Source organism: Phalangium opilio, unplaced genomic scaffold (assembly GCF_054372755.1).
Source record: "Phalangium opilio isolate 3A_F unplaced genomic scaffold, DU_Popi_V2 ptg000105l_1, whole genome shotgun sequence".
In the NCBI taxonomy this organism is placed as follows: domain Eukaryota; kingdom Metazoa; phylum Arthropoda; class Arachnida; order Opiliones; family Phalangiidae; genus Phalangium; species Phalangium opilio.
The window spans coordinates 9,465,359-9,485,444 of NW_028324207.1; the positions used below are offsets into that span (position 1 = coordinate 9,465,359).

The 20,086-nt window shown below is 36.8% G+C and overlaps 1 protein-coding gene across 2 annotated transcripts; it reads right to left on the reverse strand.

Moving 5' to 3' along the window:
* Positions 1–93: 93 nt before the first annotated feature.
* LOC149629875 (uncharacterized) lies at positions 94–12,787 on the reverse strand. 2 transcript variants are annotated; one of them, XM_089851556.1, is made up of 6 exons: positions 12,123–12,787; positions 11,795–11,995; positions 11,581–11,722; positions 7,641–7,861; positions 7,309–7,571; positions 94–4,299 (listed from the first exon to the last, which is right to left on the reverse strand). In XM_089851556.1, the coding sequence occupies exons 2-6, from the start codon at positions 11,978–11,980 to the stop codon at positions 4,083–4,085; spliced, it is 1,029 nt and encodes a 342-aa protein (XP_089707682.1). In that variant the 5' UTR covers positions 11,981–11,995; positions 12,123–12,787; the 3' UTR covers positions 94–4,082. The 2 variants fall into 2 exon arrangements, with proteins under 2 accessions (XP_089707682.1, XP_089707683.1); XM_089851557.1 differs by having other exon boundaries at positions 11,795–12,787.
* Between the last annotated feature and the right edge of the window lie 7,299 nt (positions 12,788–20,086).

Below are 20,086 nucleotides of genomic sequence, written 5' to 3' on the forward strand. Positions count from 1 at the left end.
GAACGCTATTGGTGGAGAGAATAAAGACTAAAAGGAAAGCACTATATCAGTGACTCAGCTCGCGAGCCGGCTCGCGAGTCGTAGTGGCTCGATACCTGTCGGCTCGGCTCGGCTCGACCATAAAAAAGCTCGCTCGTTAATTAATCGAGCCGCAAAAGTGGCGGCTCGGCTCGGTTCGAACTCGGCTCGCTCGTCACGAGCCCGAGCTGGCTCGAGCTCGTGAACAGTCCTACCTCGAATGATTTAATTGGCTTATATACCTTAAATAGATTTGACACTGACTTTAATACCTGTTCCCTGTTTCTAACACTTATTGGGAATCTTAAAATAAATAAATGCATTGATGCGTAGCTATTATTCTTTATTAATTATCATTGTTATTATTAAATTGGTTTTCATAACTGAACCGAAAACACAATTATCGTAAATTCTGCTATTTGAAAAATTTTTGTTAAGTAATTTGGAAACTAGAAACGAAACACCTGATTAAATGAAACATTTTGGGCTGTTTTGAACTTTCAGTTTCGGATATGTATAACTTACCTTTTCTTCCGGCCATGTTACAGTAATATTATACACGGTTTCATTCATGTTTCACCAAATGAATTGAGTTAATTAGTGCTGGGTTAATCACTTTGGATATTTTCCAAACGAAAAACGAGGTAGCATGAAAAACATGCATTCTCAATCCACGCCTGCGAGAGACCAATTGGGATAAAAAATTTAATTAAGACTGCTTTAAAATAGATGGTGCAAACTTGGACCTATTTACGCGTAATTCATCTCTAGACAAAAATCTATCAAAGGATTTTATAGAACAGTTCGGTATGAAGTCATCATTTTCTAGTTTTGACAATCACGGTGCTAGATGCTGTTACGATCAACTGTCTAAAATTCCAATACCAAACTGAAACTCGAATCGTTGAGGTAAGGTAACAAAAAAAGCGGGGAAAGAAATAGCAATCAGAATTTATGATGAGGTCAGTTTTTTGAGAAGCGCGCATCTCATGAATATTTTCTAGCTTCGTGCTATTTAGTCCAGTATTCTTATTTTTGCATAAGTCACAGAGGCCAGCTTCTAAAATCATTATTCATGGGAAAAATTATTTTATTAATATTGACTAAATTAGCAAATCGTATCCGAACTCATTTGTGAGTATAATTTTTCTAGCTAACAACCATTTCAAAAACCTATTAAATTTCGAAATTAGATTTTAAATTGCCTCTTTTCCCTCTCATTACCAAGTATCACATTTTCTAAAAGCTGAAATGAAAGTTCAAATGAAGCCTTATCCACTTTTCGTAATACCAGAAGTTTATCATGATAAACTTATGTTAATACCAATCCCACCACGCCAACCCAAGAAACACGGTACTTGAACGAAATTTTTCGACTATATAGACTATCCAATAAATTCGCTCCGATACAGCAGTCCATCAAATTTAAACAAAAATTGAGGGTTGCCATAATATAACCCAGTGAATACTTTGATGATAAAAATTTGTTTCTTTCCCAGTAATATCAAAGTCTTAACAGGGATCTGATAAAGTAGTTATTTGTCTATTCAAAACCACGAAAGCTACTTTAAACTTATTACTACGCCAGTGTACTTTCTATCACGGTACAAGCTAAATGGTGGTAGCAGATCTCGCATTAATCCGTTTCTAATAACACTTTTTTTCAGGTACCCTCGACCACTCTAAGAAAATGGGCTGTGTTTTAGCACCTTTAAAAGTAGTTTTTATAAATCCAAATTTGACACCTTTTAAGGTGTTCATTTACACCCCTGAACGGATTTAATAACACTTATTTGAGAAATGGGTGGCAAAGATAAGTAGAAAAATTGTGCAACAGAGGGGCAGTTTAACACCTTTGAAACTCTTACATCTCATTAAAAGCAACCGATAACTTATCGAACTGCTTAACCCTTTAGATAAGTTATTACGGTAAATTAAGACGGTAAAATTTTAACTTGACCACCTTGTTTTGTATTAGCACGAGGGGAATTCGCGAGACATCCGCCGATTTTCGTTCAAGGTTTGATGACACCTATGACTAATCACCTACTTACATATCGCGCTCTCATTGACAACAACCCTTTAGACGATAGTTATCACTTGCGATAACTCGTTTAAAAAGTTAGAGAATTGCCCCTAATGTATAATATTTTTTTATGTAATTGAAGGGTTTATGAAGGCTTGCGTAATGTTCGTGACTAGACGCCGCGGTGAACTACCATTCGTGCTTTGATAAGGAGTGATTCAGTTGTGAAATGAATGCGACAATATTTGAAAACAAACTGATTAGTTTATTTCTTTTCAACGCTTTAAACATAACCTTAAAAAACATATAGCCTAAAACTGGAACAATATACGGAGAGGTAAAGATAACAGTAAGAAACAATATAGTGTAAGATCGTCTTACGTTTCAGCTGGTTTCTCTTATCAGCGACTGAACACTAACATTTATTTATTTATTTAACGCTCTATTAGATGATCTGGGATAAAATAATGAGAATTGCCCTGAGCTATTAAGTCATAACATTACAGTTTTTAATTAAAATAAACATTGCGCAACAAGAACTTGTTTACGGTTACAATTGTGTAATATAAATATCAGAATTTCTTAATACTGATTTATCGTGAGTGTTCCACTTAAAAAATCTAAGAAAGTGATTTTTTGGTTATATCTGCGATGTTAATTCAAACTATTTAACATGCAAACCTCAATATCGCACTAAAATTCAATAAGGTCAGCTTCGCGTATTATCACCTTGATGGTCTATATATATTCTTAGGTATTAATTGCAGTTTTAAGTATAATGTTGAACTTGAATTTTGGAGATCACAAAAATCTGAGATTGTATTCCCACAGTAAGGTGTAAATATTCGCAAATACAATTTTTATCTCTAGCACTTTATCTGCAGAAACTTACTATAGCTTACTATTTTAAACAACTATAACGATAACCATACTTTATTTAAGCAAAACAGAAATATGCTTTAATGTTTATGAAATTTTGTAATAAATATCGCTTGTAGTTCACGAACCTCAACACGAAAACGAGGTTGGCGCTTACAAACGCGACTCCTCAATGAGGTAGTGTAATGACGGCACAATATTTTTTAAATCATTTAAGTTCCCAAAATCATTAAGAAAACCTAGAAACGTTATCCATTATTAGTTCGGAGATTTACAACGTCAGCATCCTAAGCGTGACATTTTTATTGACATTATTAAATTCCGAATTTCCTACGTTGTTCATTACAGTATTTCTTTATGGAATCGTTGCTATTTCACGAGATTTGAAATGAAAACTGCAATTAACCAAGTTAACTTGTTAGCACTGAGAGGGCTAGGCCCGTTTCTTTTTCAACCAGAACGAAAATTCGAAAAAATAGCTTTGTTGTATTAGTAATAGTTGTAATAGTTTTGTATTGAAAGTCTTTTCTCTTATAAAATAACACTAAATCAACATAACCTGTTACTATGGAAAACGCTGGACCACCTTGTTTATCAACAAGCTTGAAAATTCCATCAAATAGCTTTGAACTTGCTAACGTTTTAAACTTACATGTACAGCGAATAAACTTGCAAATGGCGCACTTTGAAAAGAGACATGTTAATTTAAAGTGTTCCGAATGGTTACTTCGCTGTAGATTTAAGAAATAGGATAGATTGGGCCACCAACAACCCCATGCTTTTCCTATGGGGAATCTAGCGAAAAGACGTGATTTTTTTCACTTAAAATTACGGATGGGTGTTATGTCGTATCTTCAAGCCCTAGCGGCCCTGAAGAATAGCTAGAAGTATTAAACCCAACATTAGCAAGATGCGATGCCTATACTTCTTGTTTGTCAGAAGGAATTAAACAAATAAGCTAAAAAGAGAAGGAACATGACGCTCGTAGGCAGATTAACTCTGTGTTAGATTTTATCGTCAATACCTAGCAATAGCTAAATATTTACGACTAAGCTTCGGATGCCTGGCTGTTTTAGAAATCGTTTAATATTTCTTTAGCTCTCTTAAAAACCTTTTACTACTGGTTACATTCTTATAATGTTCTCATCATCATCAGTGTTTAATGAAATATGATCACTGTAAGTATCTCTATGGTGAAGATGAAAGAAGCGACTCCAAGCATTGCCGCCCACATTGCCAACTTGGCTGCAATGTCCTTGAACCTGAGTACATGTACTTCATTCTCAGCCGTAGAATGGTCCAATACGATGTGGTAGTCTCTCTCGAGGGAGCGTAGCCACGGTGTAATTTGGCCAGTTTCAAAGTAAGCCCTCATTCTGTAATTGTGAAAGGATTAAAATTTTCTAATCAGTAGCGTGAATTTCATCTCTAGGTTTCACATTAAGCACGACTTCATTAATTCTTCAAGGTAGTTAGAGTGTCTTAGCAACAAGCTCACGTAAATTCACTTACCTCTGTTCTAATTTTTAATGGACTTGAAGTTAACTCGCATCGAATAATAGAGAAATATTTGGACGTTTTCGAATATATACAGACTCTCCTTTTAATCTAACGTTTTCTGCATTTGAAATATAGGGTCAGTATGCATAACTTTGGACACTTTTTGCATAACCTTGAATAACTTCCGTTGCTTATATGTTAGACTCAAAATTAAAAAAGCAATGGAGAGAAGCATTCTTAAGACACATTCTCACAAGTTTTCAACTTTTAAAATGGAATACATTTTTCACAAAGTAGAGTTCCCCAAAGGCCGAATTCGTGCTCAACTTTGGACACTTCTATGTAACTTTGGACGCCCCCTTCCTAACTTTGGACACCCCTTCCTAACTTTGGACAGCGAAAAAAGGGTGACTTGGGGACGCATTAGGCGAATCACAATTGTTAAATAAAACTTCGCAGTCTTCGAATTGAAATTGGCGCCAATTTGTAGTTCTATTGTAGCGCTACGTAACGGTTTTGAGAGATCCGATCCGAATCGAACCGCGGAGAGAATCGCGCCGTCTGCTCTAGCCTTTAATTTTGGCGCTCTGTTTGCCGCGTAACAATTTTAACAAACTGAGGACGTGTCCCTTATTGTTTTAAACTCTAAAAAAGGCTAATATCGCGAGTTAATTAGTGTTAACAAACGGAGAAATCGGCCAGCATGAAAGTGTCCAAAGTTAGAAATTTGCCCAGGTGTTTTTAAAGCTGAATATTTCGTCGAATTTCCCGCGTAAGACAGTGTTTAAAATACGGATTATGAAGCCAAAAAGTTGCTCTTTCGAATGGTTTCTAGTTCGTTCAGGTATGATTTCTCTAATTTTCGTCAAACCTTATTTCCCGGGACCAAAGGGTTGACCCCCGCCAAATTTGGCCGTAATTTAAATGGACGAGTTTGGGGAGTGGGCTAATTTGGCTCGTAACGTAGTCGGATGTTATTCTACGACTTTGAAGTATTTTTTTCTAAATTCCTCACATTCTAAGCTTTAAAATAAGCTATTTCATTATCAATTTGATGCATCCAGTAATTAAATATGATTTTTATAATAAAAGTGTCTAAAGTTGCAGCTGTCCAAAGTTAGGCACACTGACCCTATTTCTACACATTAACTCTTAAGACAGATCGTCTGCTTTAATATATATTCGCTAAGCTTTAAATACTGCTTTAATAATTCATAATTTTAACTTCTGCAATTGCTTATTTAAAAAAAGAGAAATAATTCAATATCTAGGTAAATAAGTTTGTTAGTAGTCCTCTTGACGCGGAGAGGTAATAATTTGGTTTTCCCAACTTGTTTTAACATATATTTCATTTTTATACCGTTTGCTAACTGCCGTGTTCTAATCGCTTCGCTATGCTTTGCTTTGCTGAATTTGCTATTGGTACGGTGAGGAAAATTTATAACTTTTATTACTCTTTATTTATTCATTACTTTTCCGTTTTATTAGCTATTTCTTTGAACGCCGTTCAATTTCTTTTGCATTGTTGTTTGAAATTTTTTTATTAAATTTACGCGAACAAAGTCAAGGGTAACTGCTAGTAGGTGTATTAAATACGGCGTCTTGGAGAGCCTCTCCCAATTACTTACATCTATTTATATAGATTTAGACTAAACAATTGATAATCAACTCTCAGCCAAAAACCGCTCTAATAGGAGACTGAAATTGACAGGGAAGTTATTCTTACCAACAATGATTATTCCAATCCTCCACCATCTTGAAAAATGGTGGACACAATTGTAAAACCCTTTCGTTATGGAGTAACGTGCGCGTGTTTCAACTTATTTCACTTGTAATTAGTACACTCGCCCCCTTCTGTGAAGAAACCCTCATATAAGCGGTTCCCTTGGTAGCGGTTCTTACAACCGCGCTTCCCTAAAAAGCTCTTTCCCCAAAATTCCGTTTACCCATAACGGCAGGCTCCTGTACAGCGCTTCTCGAAAACCTTGGGGACTGCAGCAATTCCCTTGATAGCACTAAAACCAGGATTTGAAAAACAATTGTCGTTTAGGATGGTGTATGTTGAATTATTTGAACTCAAATAGTACCATGTCAGTAAGAATAATTAGATCAGGTTAAATTTTGTTATTTGAAACCCTAATAGCATTAGGTAAGGTTAAATTTGGTTATTTTAAACCCTGATAGTACTACGTTAGATTAAATTTGGTTATTTGAAACAACAATAGTACTAGGTGAGGTTAGGTCAGGTTTATCTTGATTGATATGGTTAAATTTGCCTGTTTTTGACTGGTAAGTTTAGGTTATTTGATAGGTAATGTTAAGTTACTTGACAGATAACGTTAGGCAACTAGAATAGTAAGTCGTATGACTTTGTTGCTATTCTTTAATAAAGTTCTAATAATTGAAACCGTAATTAGACGGGATAACAGTTTCTGCGATTTTTAATATTCTCAATGAAAGCATTACCACGGAGAGTATTACCAGAAGTAGGATGAGACTAGAAGTAAAGAGCTCTAGCATTGGTAATAGATCCTGGCACTAGTGAACAAATTTGAGGATTTTATTCGCCGCTTCCATCCCTGCGCCTACACTAGAGAGAAAAAATTGGTCGAGTTCCAAAAAATTTACTATCTCCATCCCCTCATCCTACAGCCGCGGAACACGGACGAAGCGGGTGCTTGAATTAGTTCGGCTGTCTACCACCCCGAGAGCGTAGATCACGTTTTGGAGGGACAATTGAGAAACCGCTACCAGAGGGACAACCGTTGGTGCCTTATCAAGAATATTCACTTTCGCTAACCAAGTGAAGAATTTGGTTACCTCAGTACTTCTAGTCCCTTATCTTACTGCTGGTGTTACTAAACTATGATAGTAAGGAAACGAACCTTCGGTTTATATACTTCAGAGCTTCAGGATTCATTCTTTCATTTGCCAAAAAAACCATCGGTTCCTCGAAGTACTTATTCAAACCAAGGTGAACCTCCAGATGAATGGGTTTGTTCAGCAAATTCGAGTTACCGACCAAAAGCTGTAAAGCTGAAATATCCGCAAACCAAACTTCCTTTCCTCTAGATAGTTCTTCAAAATCAGGGGATTTGATTTCTTTGCCCCGCATCCTGTCGCAGAGCATTTTTAGTTCATCTTCAATCTGAAATGATTCGAATATAGCTTGGACAGACTGTAAAAGTCTCCTTAGAAGAAAATATGAAATCCTAACCCGTTGACAACCTTCATCATCACTTATAGACATAGGATATAATCGAATCGGGATGTTATCAGATAATCTCAAGGCATCGGTTACACTGTTGATATTCTCTCTTTTCTGAGATGAGTAGTTGGCTTTCAAGACTCCGTTGAACAAATTGACGAGAATCACAATTATCAAGAGGAAAGGTCCAACGCTGAAGCGAATGGCTTGTGACGAAGTAATATGGAACCCTACAAGAGTAAAAATTAAGCTCACGCTCAGTATGTTTGTCTTATTATATAAGACGAGAATAATGACAATTGCGAAATTAACGAGTTTTAGTTATAATTTAAAAAATTGTAAACCTGTTTTTTTTCCTTTTACTGATTTAAATATGTCCAAGACATATCTTTATTGGATGTAAATGTCGTCTGCTTTACTGTATATTCGCTATGCTTGGAATACTGCTTTAATCACTCGTAAATTTTTACTTCAAAAAGAGAAATAATTGTATATCTAGGTTTATAAGCTTGTAGTAGTAGTCCTCCTCTTGGAGAGGTAATATTTTGGGTTTTCCAACTTGTATTTACCCTGAATACGGAAAATATATTGCTATTTTATCACAAGCTTCCGCCATTAATAAATGTCTATTCCCCCAGATCACTCTTCGTCACATTTTCTCTGACCCCTCCCTTAAAAATCACGTCACATTTTTCTAACCCCCAAAGGCACTATGATTTGTCTTGAATTAAAATTTAAAATGATTAATTTGAAAAGAGATCCTTTTTCTTGAGTGTTATAGCGGCGTTCCACTCAGAATATTTTGCTCGGCTTGAAATTCAAAAAGCTCTTCCTTTGATAGCAATTTTTAAAAGTGCATTGGATGAAAATGATTAAAGGACAAACATGAGGAAGAATATTCAAAAAATTAAATCAGAGTGTAGCGTTTTTCTTTATTTAAACTAAAATCATCTTCATAATGTTACTAAAGTCCCGTCCGCTACTAACTAAACTCATAATGTTATGGTCCTGGGTAACTCGCGTCTATTACACTATTGGGTAGAGCGAGGAAGTGGATAATTAACTATTGGATCAGATGTCTAAAGAGGTATGCTTATCTTTAAAATGAGGGATATGAATGAGATTGCCAACTAAATCTTAATTTTAATAAAAATAACTGCACAGTAGGCAGACTAATAGCAAATAGATAATAAATCATAATAATAAAATTATAATAATAGCCTAAGGCATGCACACTCGCGAGGGCTTAGGCCCTGACTGGTAATAAAGTAAAACAAAATAAAGCATGCACACTCGCGGTTTGGCATAAGGCCACAACTGTTATTCTCAAAGTAATGAGTTAACTTAGGCTTAAGGCCATGAACTAACAAAAGGAATTACGGCTTAAGGCCATAATTAAAACAATTTCATTTAGGCTTAGTGCCAGAGATTAATACGTTAGGAACATTCTAGAGGGCCGGTAGGCCCTTCTAGATAAGATCCCACACCCTCCCGTAATGTTAAATGAAAATTCACAGATTTTCGCCGATTTTCCCATAGGAATAACATGGGGTTTTTGGTGCTCTTGTACATCGAATCATTTAAAAACTAAAGCGAAGTTACATTTCGGAATACTTTCAAATTAACAAGTAACTATTCAAGGTGTGCCTTTTTCAAGTTTAATCAAAATTAATTAAGTCTAAGTATGTTAATTTAATTAAAAATGTAAGTACCTCAAAAGATTATTCTACAGCAGACGACGCTAATTGTTCATTACTCTACAGTAGACGACGCTAATTTGCCCTTTCACCGCCTTGAAACTTTAACTTGATATTTTTCAATAAATATAACACTATATTTATTAAAAATTTCTTTGGCGGGTCTATTTTTCGTTTAATTATGTGTCTCGGTTGAAATTATATACTTAAGATACCTTTTTAATTTGTATTTTAGATGTTAGTTTCGACCAAGGCTTAAGTTGCCTTACTTAGGCCATGGATTTATAATAGAAGCTTACGCTTCATGGATATTTCACTGTAGCCTTCAGTAAGGCATAAGGATAGATGGATCAGTGTTGGAAATAAGGATTTTTTTTTAAACTGGACCTGTGGCCTAGGTATTTTTATTAAAACAACTGGCCACGGTGCCACTCACTGTAAACGTACAAGGGCAGTGAACGCAATGTCATGGATAATTGTAATCGTAGAGTGGACTGTAAAAGATACGGATTTGATAGTTTAAAAATCGTGGCAGGATGTTGGTTTTGAAGTTGACTATTAAGCTCGGGTTCTAAAACGAATTGTGAGCCGTATCTTATAAGAATTAGTAGAAGTGTAGAACCATTTTTAACCTCGTCCTAGAAGTGAAAAATTTCGCATTTCAGGCAAAAAATTGTTTTATAATAGATTAATACAAATGCAGACTGAAGGAACAGATATTATATAAAAAAGGACTTGGTTTGCCCAAGCCTGAAAAACAAAACGATAAGAGTTTTTTCCAGTTGACTGAAGCGCGGATATTTTATTTTTCTATATAATTTTAAAGACAATCCGTATTTTACTACTCTTTAGAATTTAATTCAATCTCCTGATTTTACTGGTAATGGATTTATTTCCTATAAATTAATTGAAATAAAAAATTACTTATCTCAGATTTTTCAACAATTCCATTTTCGTAAAATTTTATCCTGAAAAATCTGAGATAAGTAATTTTTTATTTCAATTAATTTATAGGAAATAAATCCATTACCAGTAAAATCAGAAGATTGAATTAAATTCTAAAGAGTAGTAAAATACGGATTGTCTTTAAAATTATATAGAAAAATAAAATATCCGCGCTTCAGTCAACTGGAAAAAACTCTTATCGTTTTGTTTTTCAGGCTTGGGCAAACCAAGTCCTTTTTTATATAATAAGTAAATGTTCCTAATTACGGAAATAATAGAGTTTTTGTTTTCAACGTTACGGTTTGTGCTGGTACTGGTTGCTTTCGCTCCGGAGGTTTTCGAAGACTCGACCTAGCTCGTCGGGTTGGTACGTAGTGCGACTGCCATGGTGCTAAACGGCATCAGGAGATGGCCATTTATTCTGGTGTGGTTAGGCGGGATATGCCGTAGCCGGCGGTTGAAGTACGATGGTCCGGACCGTTAAATAAAACTTGCCGTAAAACACTTTAACGTTTAGCCGCTACTCGATAATTATTTTCCCGCTCGCGGAACTAAGACTTTGTCCTTTTTCGGTTTTTAGAGTCCATGCCCTCTTGAAGCATTAGCTTAGAGGGTCTCCGTCCGCGTTGGAGCAGTTCAACCTCGCGTGGCACTTTCTTGGGTCGATCTCCGTTTCTTTTTCCTTCTCTCTTTCTTTTTTTGGTATTTTTATAATAAAACTCGACAAACGCGCACATTTGAAAAACACCTCCCTAAACAACTACACTTGGCATTGATTAAAATACTATCCATGGTTTGGCAATCTCAATCTTAAAAGGACTTAAAACGTAAATAGAAAGGGTTAAGGGTAGGGCTCGTGAACTCGCTCTCTCTCTCTCTCTCTCTCTCTCTCTCTCTCTCTCTCTCTCTCTCTCTCTCTCTCTCTCTCTCTCTCTCTCTCTCTTCCCAATAGTGAAGAGAAGCAACTCAAACCTGATCTTATCGGATTATTCTATTGAAACTGGGTTTTGGATCAGAGATGCTCGCGAAACACCCTGACCCGTGAAAATTATGAACACTCCCATTTCTTTCAATTGCTTTCCATGGAAAGGTCACGACCAGCGTGACAAACAGGTAACAGAGAGAAATAGTTGTTTTCAATGGTTTAGTTTTGAGTATAGTATTGTGTGAATTTATTTAGTAGTTAAATATTTGTTACAAGAGAGAGAAATGAAAATAGCGTCGAGGACTCTCTTCTTGACAGCTCAATGAAAATTAGCCTTACATTGTCAGAACTTGTTTCAAGAGCCACGCGGGTCTTCCATTACCTTTTCCCAAAATGGCTCCAAAGTAGTGTATGAATTTTTGTGAGGCAACGGCTATGATTGATTTTTGAGTTCCCATCACCATCATGTGCAATATGTCAATCACCACCAGTACGCTAATGACGCAAACTAACCCGATCCATATCTGAAAAAGGTATGGGGTAAAAGTAAGGTATTTCGGAAAAGAACTAAAAGTTATGAAAAAACGTTTTCTTACTCCATTCGAAATAGATTTTAGATCGTCGAAGGCTCCCATTGGAGCAGCGATGAAGGTTAGATTTTTTGCAGATATCATTATTCGATATGCATACATGAAAGGAACTGTGCAGACTGGAGGAAATCCCATCTCCGCCCTCTCAGCATATCCATAATCTGTTTCCCTCATGCAAGGTTGAGGCTCCATATTAATGGAACCATTCTGAAATTGAGTAATTGAACAAGAAGGTAAACGTGCTTATTATGGATTCTCATTTCTTAACTTCCATGGGGCATTTGGTTTAGACCCCTTCTCAGCTGAGAAAAATGCTTTGAAATTCTCCCCCAACCTTGTGAGTGAGACGGAAATTGCCATTTTTTCTCTTTGCGCATGGGCAAACTCATTACTCAGGATTCTCTGGAGAGCTTTCCTTCCTTTTTGCACGTGACGTAGCTATTTACAACTAAATTTAGAGTAAGGTCTAGTCCTCTAGAATATCATACATTTGGTGAGCAGCTTTTAGGCTAAAATGGAATTCCATAAAGTGCAGAATAATGAGCAGAACACGTCTATCCCTAGAAACGTAAGCATCTTGTTTCCCCACCAACGTTTTTACATATGGTTTTAAGTCTTAAGCATCAAGATTAGACAGCCATTTTGATTCCCAGACAACACGAGTAAAAGTATCCCAGAAGTTGTTTGTCCCAACTCAAAACTCCAGCATCTTCGACGGATAGTCACAAGTAGTCCATACGGAAATAACTATAACCTTCAATATTCTAGTATAAAAGTTTTTCCTGGTACAGAAAATTTCCCGTAACGTGTTATACAATTGATAACCGAATCGAATTACAAGTGAGGTACAGTACTTCGAGAACCCCGAGGTTAAGGGGTTCTTCTGGTACAAAGAACCTTGAAACGGCCGTCATGGTATAATGTTTGGTTTCAAATTTTGGCAATCAGAATTTTCCAAAAGCACGCTTCTTCAGGTAGAGAAGACAAAAAAATGGAATATACAGCAAAAGTAGACTATCCATTGAAGCTCGTTTATAAATCGCTTTTGTTCAATACCATAGGGAGCCAAACGGCTTCTTGTTGCTACACGATAACTTGAAGACTCGGTTACTCAATTTTAATAAAGACACCTGTTCAAGCGCAATAAGGTCGCCCAGAGTCAAGATTGTCAATAAGCACGCAGGTAAATAAATAAAGTCAACGATTTCTTGTATTATCCCAAATACACCCTCTACTTTCGACTACTACGCAACTGTAGAATTCACTCAAAACGTGGTCAAACTCATCGGAACGGACACATTTTTGTTACAAACTTTGTTCTATATTTTTGCGCTCATTGTGAATATCTTACTTACATTTCTAACCCATTCATCCAAGTCCATAGTAGGGGTGAACCTTTTATTATAAACACAATTAGGATGAGCTTTCCTTGTGATAACAAGAGCATATAAAGAAGGAGTAGCCCGAGCCATATGGTCGCGAAAGCGGAAAAAAACTTTTTACCACATCTCGATCGCGTCGCAAATGCTTAAGGCAATGCTATTATCGAGCGCAGTAAATTATTTACACAATTGTAAGGCATGACTGATCTAAAAATAATCCTAGAATAAACCTACAATGTTTATGAGCGGTATTTACAAAATCCTTGTCAAGACAGGGCATTTTTGAAAGGTTTATGCAAATATAAAGAAAGACAGGCTCTTCTGGCAAAAGAGATGGTTAAATAATAACCGAAGTTTCGCGGCGCCACAAAGTTGTAATAAAAAAAAAGTTCAAGATCCCATGGATTAACTTTTGAAACATTTTCCCACTTCGGTGGAAATTAGCTCTAGCAATAATCGTTGGACATCCTTTTTCTCTGGCGCTCATGAGAGAATGTAAAGAATGCGGCTTTGGTTGGGTCATAAGTTTATAATGCCTCTAAGTGGACAAATGGCTGCTACTCCTATGGCATAGTGTTTCTCTGGCTCCCTTTAATGCTTCAACCAGATACTCTCTCCGTATCATTTATCACCTCAACTTCAATACAAAATTGTACTGCCTAGCCAAGCGTTTCTTTTATCCCTTTTAGAATGTTTCGGGACTGAAACCGCCTCTATCTCACGAGAGAGAGAGGGATTTGGGGTTGCTTAAGTAAAATTCGTTCCCCCCCCCAATGCCTGCCTAAACGAAACGTAAAAATCTCGACCCATTTAGTAATCGTCTCGACCGCTTGGTGGCTGCACCGCGACAGAAATGTCAAAATTTTCTCTCTTCGGATCTGAGTGCTATACGAGTTCTGACGTCACAATAGCCTGCAGAAGATGCCCAGTTGTAACCCCTATTTGTGTACTTAGAGGCACGATAAACTTATGGTTGGGTCAATAGCTAAGACTCGTACTCCTTCATCATTCGCTCTGGTGGTCTACTTTACCTGAGTCGTTTCGTGTGTTCAAAAATGAAAAACCAAACTCGAAAAACGGAATCGTAAGGATATTCCCAAGGTTTCTGCAAAACGAGTTTAAAATCAAAATTGAACTTTTACCAAAAGTGTATTGAAATAAAACCGTATGTTTTTATATCTATATACTTTTGCTTTTACTGAAGTGCATAAACTCTACAACCGCACAAAAAGTTTTGATTCTTGATGTCGGGGATTTTATTGCAAAAATGAAGCGTATCCCAATTACAGCCATACAATTGAAGTTGATAATTTTCAGGTAAATTTCAAAAGGGATTTAATGTATAAGGATGGTTTTTTTATTAGATTTATTTTTAAATATTGCGTTTACTTAAATCCGGATCTATAATGTGTGGCTAACAGGAGCGTGTTTATTCATTCGGCCCAACTGAGTTTAAAGTATCAAGGAACATGGGGTGTGTAACATTTTGTTACGGAGATGTGGCCTCCCAAACATTGGCCCCTAAAACAAGGAAATGTCCAACATTGTAGAGTACGACTTAAAACTAATAGCGATTTCCACTGACTGCACTAGAGCACTCTAAGTGCACTCTCGGCGCGTTTTCGTCCGCCACTGGGAACACGAGTGCAACACTCGCCCAGAATCGCGTTTTCCACTGACCCCAAAAACTGCCCGAGAATTGCTCTTTCGTGCTCTGAAAAATTCGACGGAGCGACGGTGCTCGAGTATGACGTAATAAAATTAAAATGGCGGACCATGGGGTATCTCATAGAAGACAGGCTCTCGCTTATGCTTATTTATTTCTGGAATCATCTTCTTAAAGTTCTGAAGATGAAGAATACGAGGTTTTATCATTACTTTAAAGATATTACGCCTCTTCCTAAAACCAATAATTATATCAGAGACGTTGTCGATCATTATTCAAAATAGATTTTTTGAAAATTAATTGAAATGTTAATTCTATTAATTGGTTTCGGCCCATTTGCGTCAAGATATACACACTTTATTGCAATTTCGTCTCTGGCGCCAATTTTGATTATTCAGAGCGCGCTCTGACCTCTCGATCGTGTTCCACTGACGAAACTATTCTCTCCAAAACTCGCTGAGGGCAGTTACGTCATCCTGACACTGAGAGCACTCTTTGGAGCAGTCATAAGTTACCAGCTTGTTTAGAACTACTACTCTTACTCAGCAGAAGGGTATAAATGCGTAGAATTATGCCTACGACGGTAATGTCAAGCCATTCCCAAGTTTCACGGAGTATGAAGATCTCCCAGCGACCATTACATTCGAACAACCTTTTTTTTGGGAGGGGGCATATCTCCGTAATGAAATGTAACCCCATGTTCTTTGGTACTTTCTACTCAACTCGGAATATCAAATATATCAATTGAAGACAAGGAGTGGATGCATCTGTCACATTTCCAAAACAACGCGTGTATTCACACATTTCGCAGGACTTGTTTCAAAATGTTTTTGGAAAATGAACCAGAAACTTAAACACATAATCGTCATTTCTGCTTTTTTGAAACTTTTTGTTAGGTAATAATTTAGAAAGTAGATACGAAACGCCTGATTAAACGAAACACTTTGGACTATTTACAACTTTGTATAACCTACCTTTCCATCCATCCATGATACAGAAATATTAAACACGGTTTCATTCATGTTTCACCAAGTGAATTGAGTTAACACTGCAAATTAATATTTCAGAGCTGGGTAAATCACTTTGAATTTTTTTGCACACTAAAAACAAGGTCGCGTGAAAAACACGAGGAGCTAGTTAGCATTACACTCTCGAGCCACGCCAGCAAGAGATTAATTAGGGCAAAACAGTTAATTAAGTTCGCTCTTAAATAGTAGGTACAAAATTAGATCTTGTTACGCGTAATACATCTCTAGACACAAATCGAACAAAGGATTTTATAGAACAGTTCGGTATGAAGTCATCATTTTCTAGTTTTGACAATCACGGTGCTAGATACTGTTATGATCAACTGTGTAAAATTCCAATACCAAATGGAACCTCGAATTGTTGAGGTTAGGTAACACGTAAAGCGGGGAAAGAAATAGCAATCAGAATTTATGATGTCGTACATCACGCTATTTAAAAGGTCAGCTTTTTGAGAAAGCTCGCATCTCATGAATATTTTCTAGCTTCGTGCTTTTTAGTCTAGTTTTCTTATTTTTGCATAAGTCACAGAGGCCTGCTTCTAAAATCATTATTCACGGGAAAAATTATTTTATTAACTCGTGTCCGAACTCATTTGTGAGTATAATTATTCTAGCTATCGACCATTTCAAAAACCTATTTGACTTCCAAATTAGATTTTAAATTGCCCCTTTTCCCTCTCATTACCAAGTATCACATTTTCTAAAAGCTGAAATGGAGGTTCAAATGAAGCCTTATCCGCTTTTCGTAATACCAAGAATTTATATCAGTATCTCAGAGAGAAGGTATAAGATGCCTTTGTATTCGCGCGCCATAGTCCCAGTCCCCCTTTCAAAATACAAGGGGGGACGTAAAAGGAGGCGCCGGGCTATTTAGCCTCTCCTCAGTCGGAAAATATGACTGTAATTTTCGTTACTCTCGTCGTCGCGCTGACGTGAGTTTTCAAGAACCAATGAGATGCTGGTTGTAATTTAGAGACGGGGATTGACTCCGGACCTACGTTTGGACTGGAGATAAAGCTGGAAATCATGCGAACTTATACCTTCTCTCTGAGATACTACATATAACTTCTTGGTAATACCAGAAGTATATAATACTTCTCTTCGAGAGAAGTGTACCACAAAGCGGGGTAAGTGTAACGTCATTCTTCCCAACATCAGAGCATTTGGAACAAGGTTACTAAACCAAATCACATACGTGATAAATAGTTCCCTCATCATTACTCGATTACGCTTAATTATTTGCCAAGGCACGCTTGTGAATTTTCGTCCCATGTCAAGATAAGGTTTGAGGGTTGATTGCTGAGGATTTAGTAGCAAACAGTTATAGATTTGACCCCACGGTGCGATGCCCATCTGAAGTTTGTTGAGCAGGAAAGCAAACAAAAAGGGTGAGCCTGGGAAGAATGACGTTACATAACTAAAGTATTAAGAGGATACAGAGTGTCATCCTTCTTCTATTATCCCCTTCTGGTAATACCAATCCCTCCACGCAAACCCAAGAAACACTGTACCTTAACGAAAATTTTCGACTATATAGACTTTCCAATAAATTCGCTCCGATACAGCTGTCCATCAAATTTGAACAAAAATTGAGGGTGTGTGAACTCTTTGATGATGAAAATATTGTTTCTTTCCCAGTACTATCAAGGTCTGGAAGCGAATCTTTTCTTGTTGCTATTTCATCTAGTGAGTGGGGCATGCAATTTTCGAAGCAAGAATAGAGAACGGTTAGCCTTTATTTCAGTCCGACTCATAGCTCACTATAGAGCCCTTCAACACGTAACGAAAAATTTAAATCATCTTATAATCCCACTTAAACCACGTTTTGATGACGTTGCTGACGGGAACGGCGAAAAATACGGGTACGTTCAGTAACCCTATTTGATGACAGCGCTTACTAAGTGATGTCAGATTTTCCCTACTCATACTGTACGCTTTTTCGCGTTTCCGGTTTTGACGTCATGATGCTCAGCGCTTGCCCATCAAAAACACCATCTAATCGATATGGTTTTTTTTGATGGCGTGACGTAGCGCATGATTGTTGAACACTTGACAGACGAAAAGTTGGCGCGGGATTTAAAATTTAAATTCCAATAATGCCATTCCTACAGTAATTGTATTAGTTTTCCTTACAAAACTACTTCTACCATTCAAATAGACATAATTCTCTTAAAAAAATATCATTATTTGCGAGCCTATTAATAATTGAAAAGATCCATTTGCGCTTTGAGGGTAAGACGATTCCCCAACTCCATTTTTGAAAACAGCACTAATTTCAAAATGTCACTTTACCGTTCAACAACCTTTTACGTCACTTTAATGTCTCGAGCCCATCAAGAAAACAGCGATTTCCTTGAGATTTTCGTTACTGAACGTAACCGTACCCGCTATGACCCGCCCCTTCTTTCATAACCCCTCCCCCCGTCCCGGGGAAGGAGGTCGTGAACTTTGTCGCGCGCCCAGATTACTCTGTTCTCCATTACGGCTTTTAAAATTACATCGATCCATGGTCCAATTTTCTAGGTTCTGAACAAATCACAGAGGCCAGCTACTAAAGTGGCTATTCATGGTAAAAATGGTTTAATTCATCATTAAAATAACAACTCGTACCCAAACTCATTTCTGAGTTTAATTATTCTAGCTAACGACCATTTCAAAAACCTATTAGACTTCCAAAATAGATTTTAAATTGCCTCTTCTCCTTCTCATTGCCAGGTATCACATTATCTAAAATGTATAATAGAAGTTCAAATGAAGCCTTATCCGCTTTGCGTAATACCAATCCCACCACGCCAACTCTAGAAAACGATATTCAAATGAAATTTTTCGAAAATATAGAATTTTTGATAAATTCGCATCGATACAGCTGTCCATCAAATAAAAACAAAAATTGAGAGTTGCCATAATATAACCGGATACCAATGCATTTTCTTTCCCATACTGTCAAGATCTGTAATCGAATCTTTTCATAGTAATTTTTCGCCTATTCAAAGCCACGTGAGTTACAACAAACTCATTACTACGCCAGTGTATTTTCGTTCACGATCACAACAACACAGACGAAAGAGGACAGACTACAGACTAAGCTAGTCTGGTTATTACATAACCAGACCCAGGTAGAACTGTAAGTCCACGACCTCTTTGTTTTACCCTATTTTAAAATTAACAGTCAACACCTCTGATCGTTGTTGAAATAAATGGGTGGTATCAGAAGTATATAATACTTCTCTTCGAGAGAAGTGTACCACAAAGCGGGGTAAGAGTAACGTCACTTTTCCCAATATCGGAACATTTAGAGCAAGGTTTCTAAACCGAATCACATACACGATAAATAGTTCCATCATCATTACTCAATTAGCGCTTAAATATCTGCAAGACGCGCTTGTGAATTTTGTCCCACGTCAAGACGAGGTTTGTGGGATGATTGCTGGGGATTTAGTGCCAAACAACTTTAGAATTCACCTTACAGTGCGATGCCCATTTGTAGTTTGATGAGCGGGAAGCAAACTAAAAGGGGGAGCTTGGGAAGAATGACGTTACATAACTAAAGCATTAAGATGATACAGAGTGTCATCCTTCTTCTTTATTATCCCCTTCTGGTGGTATTTAGTTTCTTCCCCAGTAATTCGATGCCTTTTCCAAAATGTGATTGTTCGCATTTAGTTGTTTATAAATAATTTGTTGGGTTAGGTTTGATTAAGCTATTTCACTGAAATTAAAAATAATAGACGAATCCTAATCAAAATAGAACATATTCGGCCTTATTTTTCCTTGATACTGATTCCCTTAATTGCTTTTATAATTAAGATTTGAATGAGATTAAATATAATGTGATAAAAATTGTCAGCAGAGAAATAAATATATTATGTTCGAACTAATAGTGAGTTAAACCTAATATATACTGAACTGTTTGGAAGCATGGCTTTGTTTACATTGCCCGTAAAGTTATATAATCCTTTATTTCATGACGGAATGACTCTATCATAACGTCCGTGTGTTTAAATCAATCGAGGATATCTAAGCAATGTTCAATTATCCTTAACTAGCTGTTGCCCTCGGCGTCGCTCGCGTGTAATAAGAAATTCCATCAAAATGATATAAAGATTGGGTAGATTTTACTGATTCGACTAATATTTTTGTAGCACTCTAGAAGCGAAGGCACTCGGCGTCGCCCGTCAGCCCCTAGGGATGCATCATTTGATTACTTTTCACGCAGACATTA

Coding starts and splice junctions, on each gene's coding strand:
- LOC149629875 (XM_089851556.1), bottom strand. CDS start 11,980: ATGGAGCCTCAACCTTGCATGAGGGAAACAGATTATGGATATGCTGAG. Junction 11,723..11,794: donor TAAAATCTATTTCGAATGGA/GTAAGAAAACGT, acceptor TACCTTTTTCAG/ATATGGATCGGGTTAGTTTG. Junction 7,572..7,640: donor ATGATGAAGGTTGTCAACGG/GTTAGGATTTCA, acceptor GAATCATTTCAG/ATTGAAGATGAACTAAAAAT.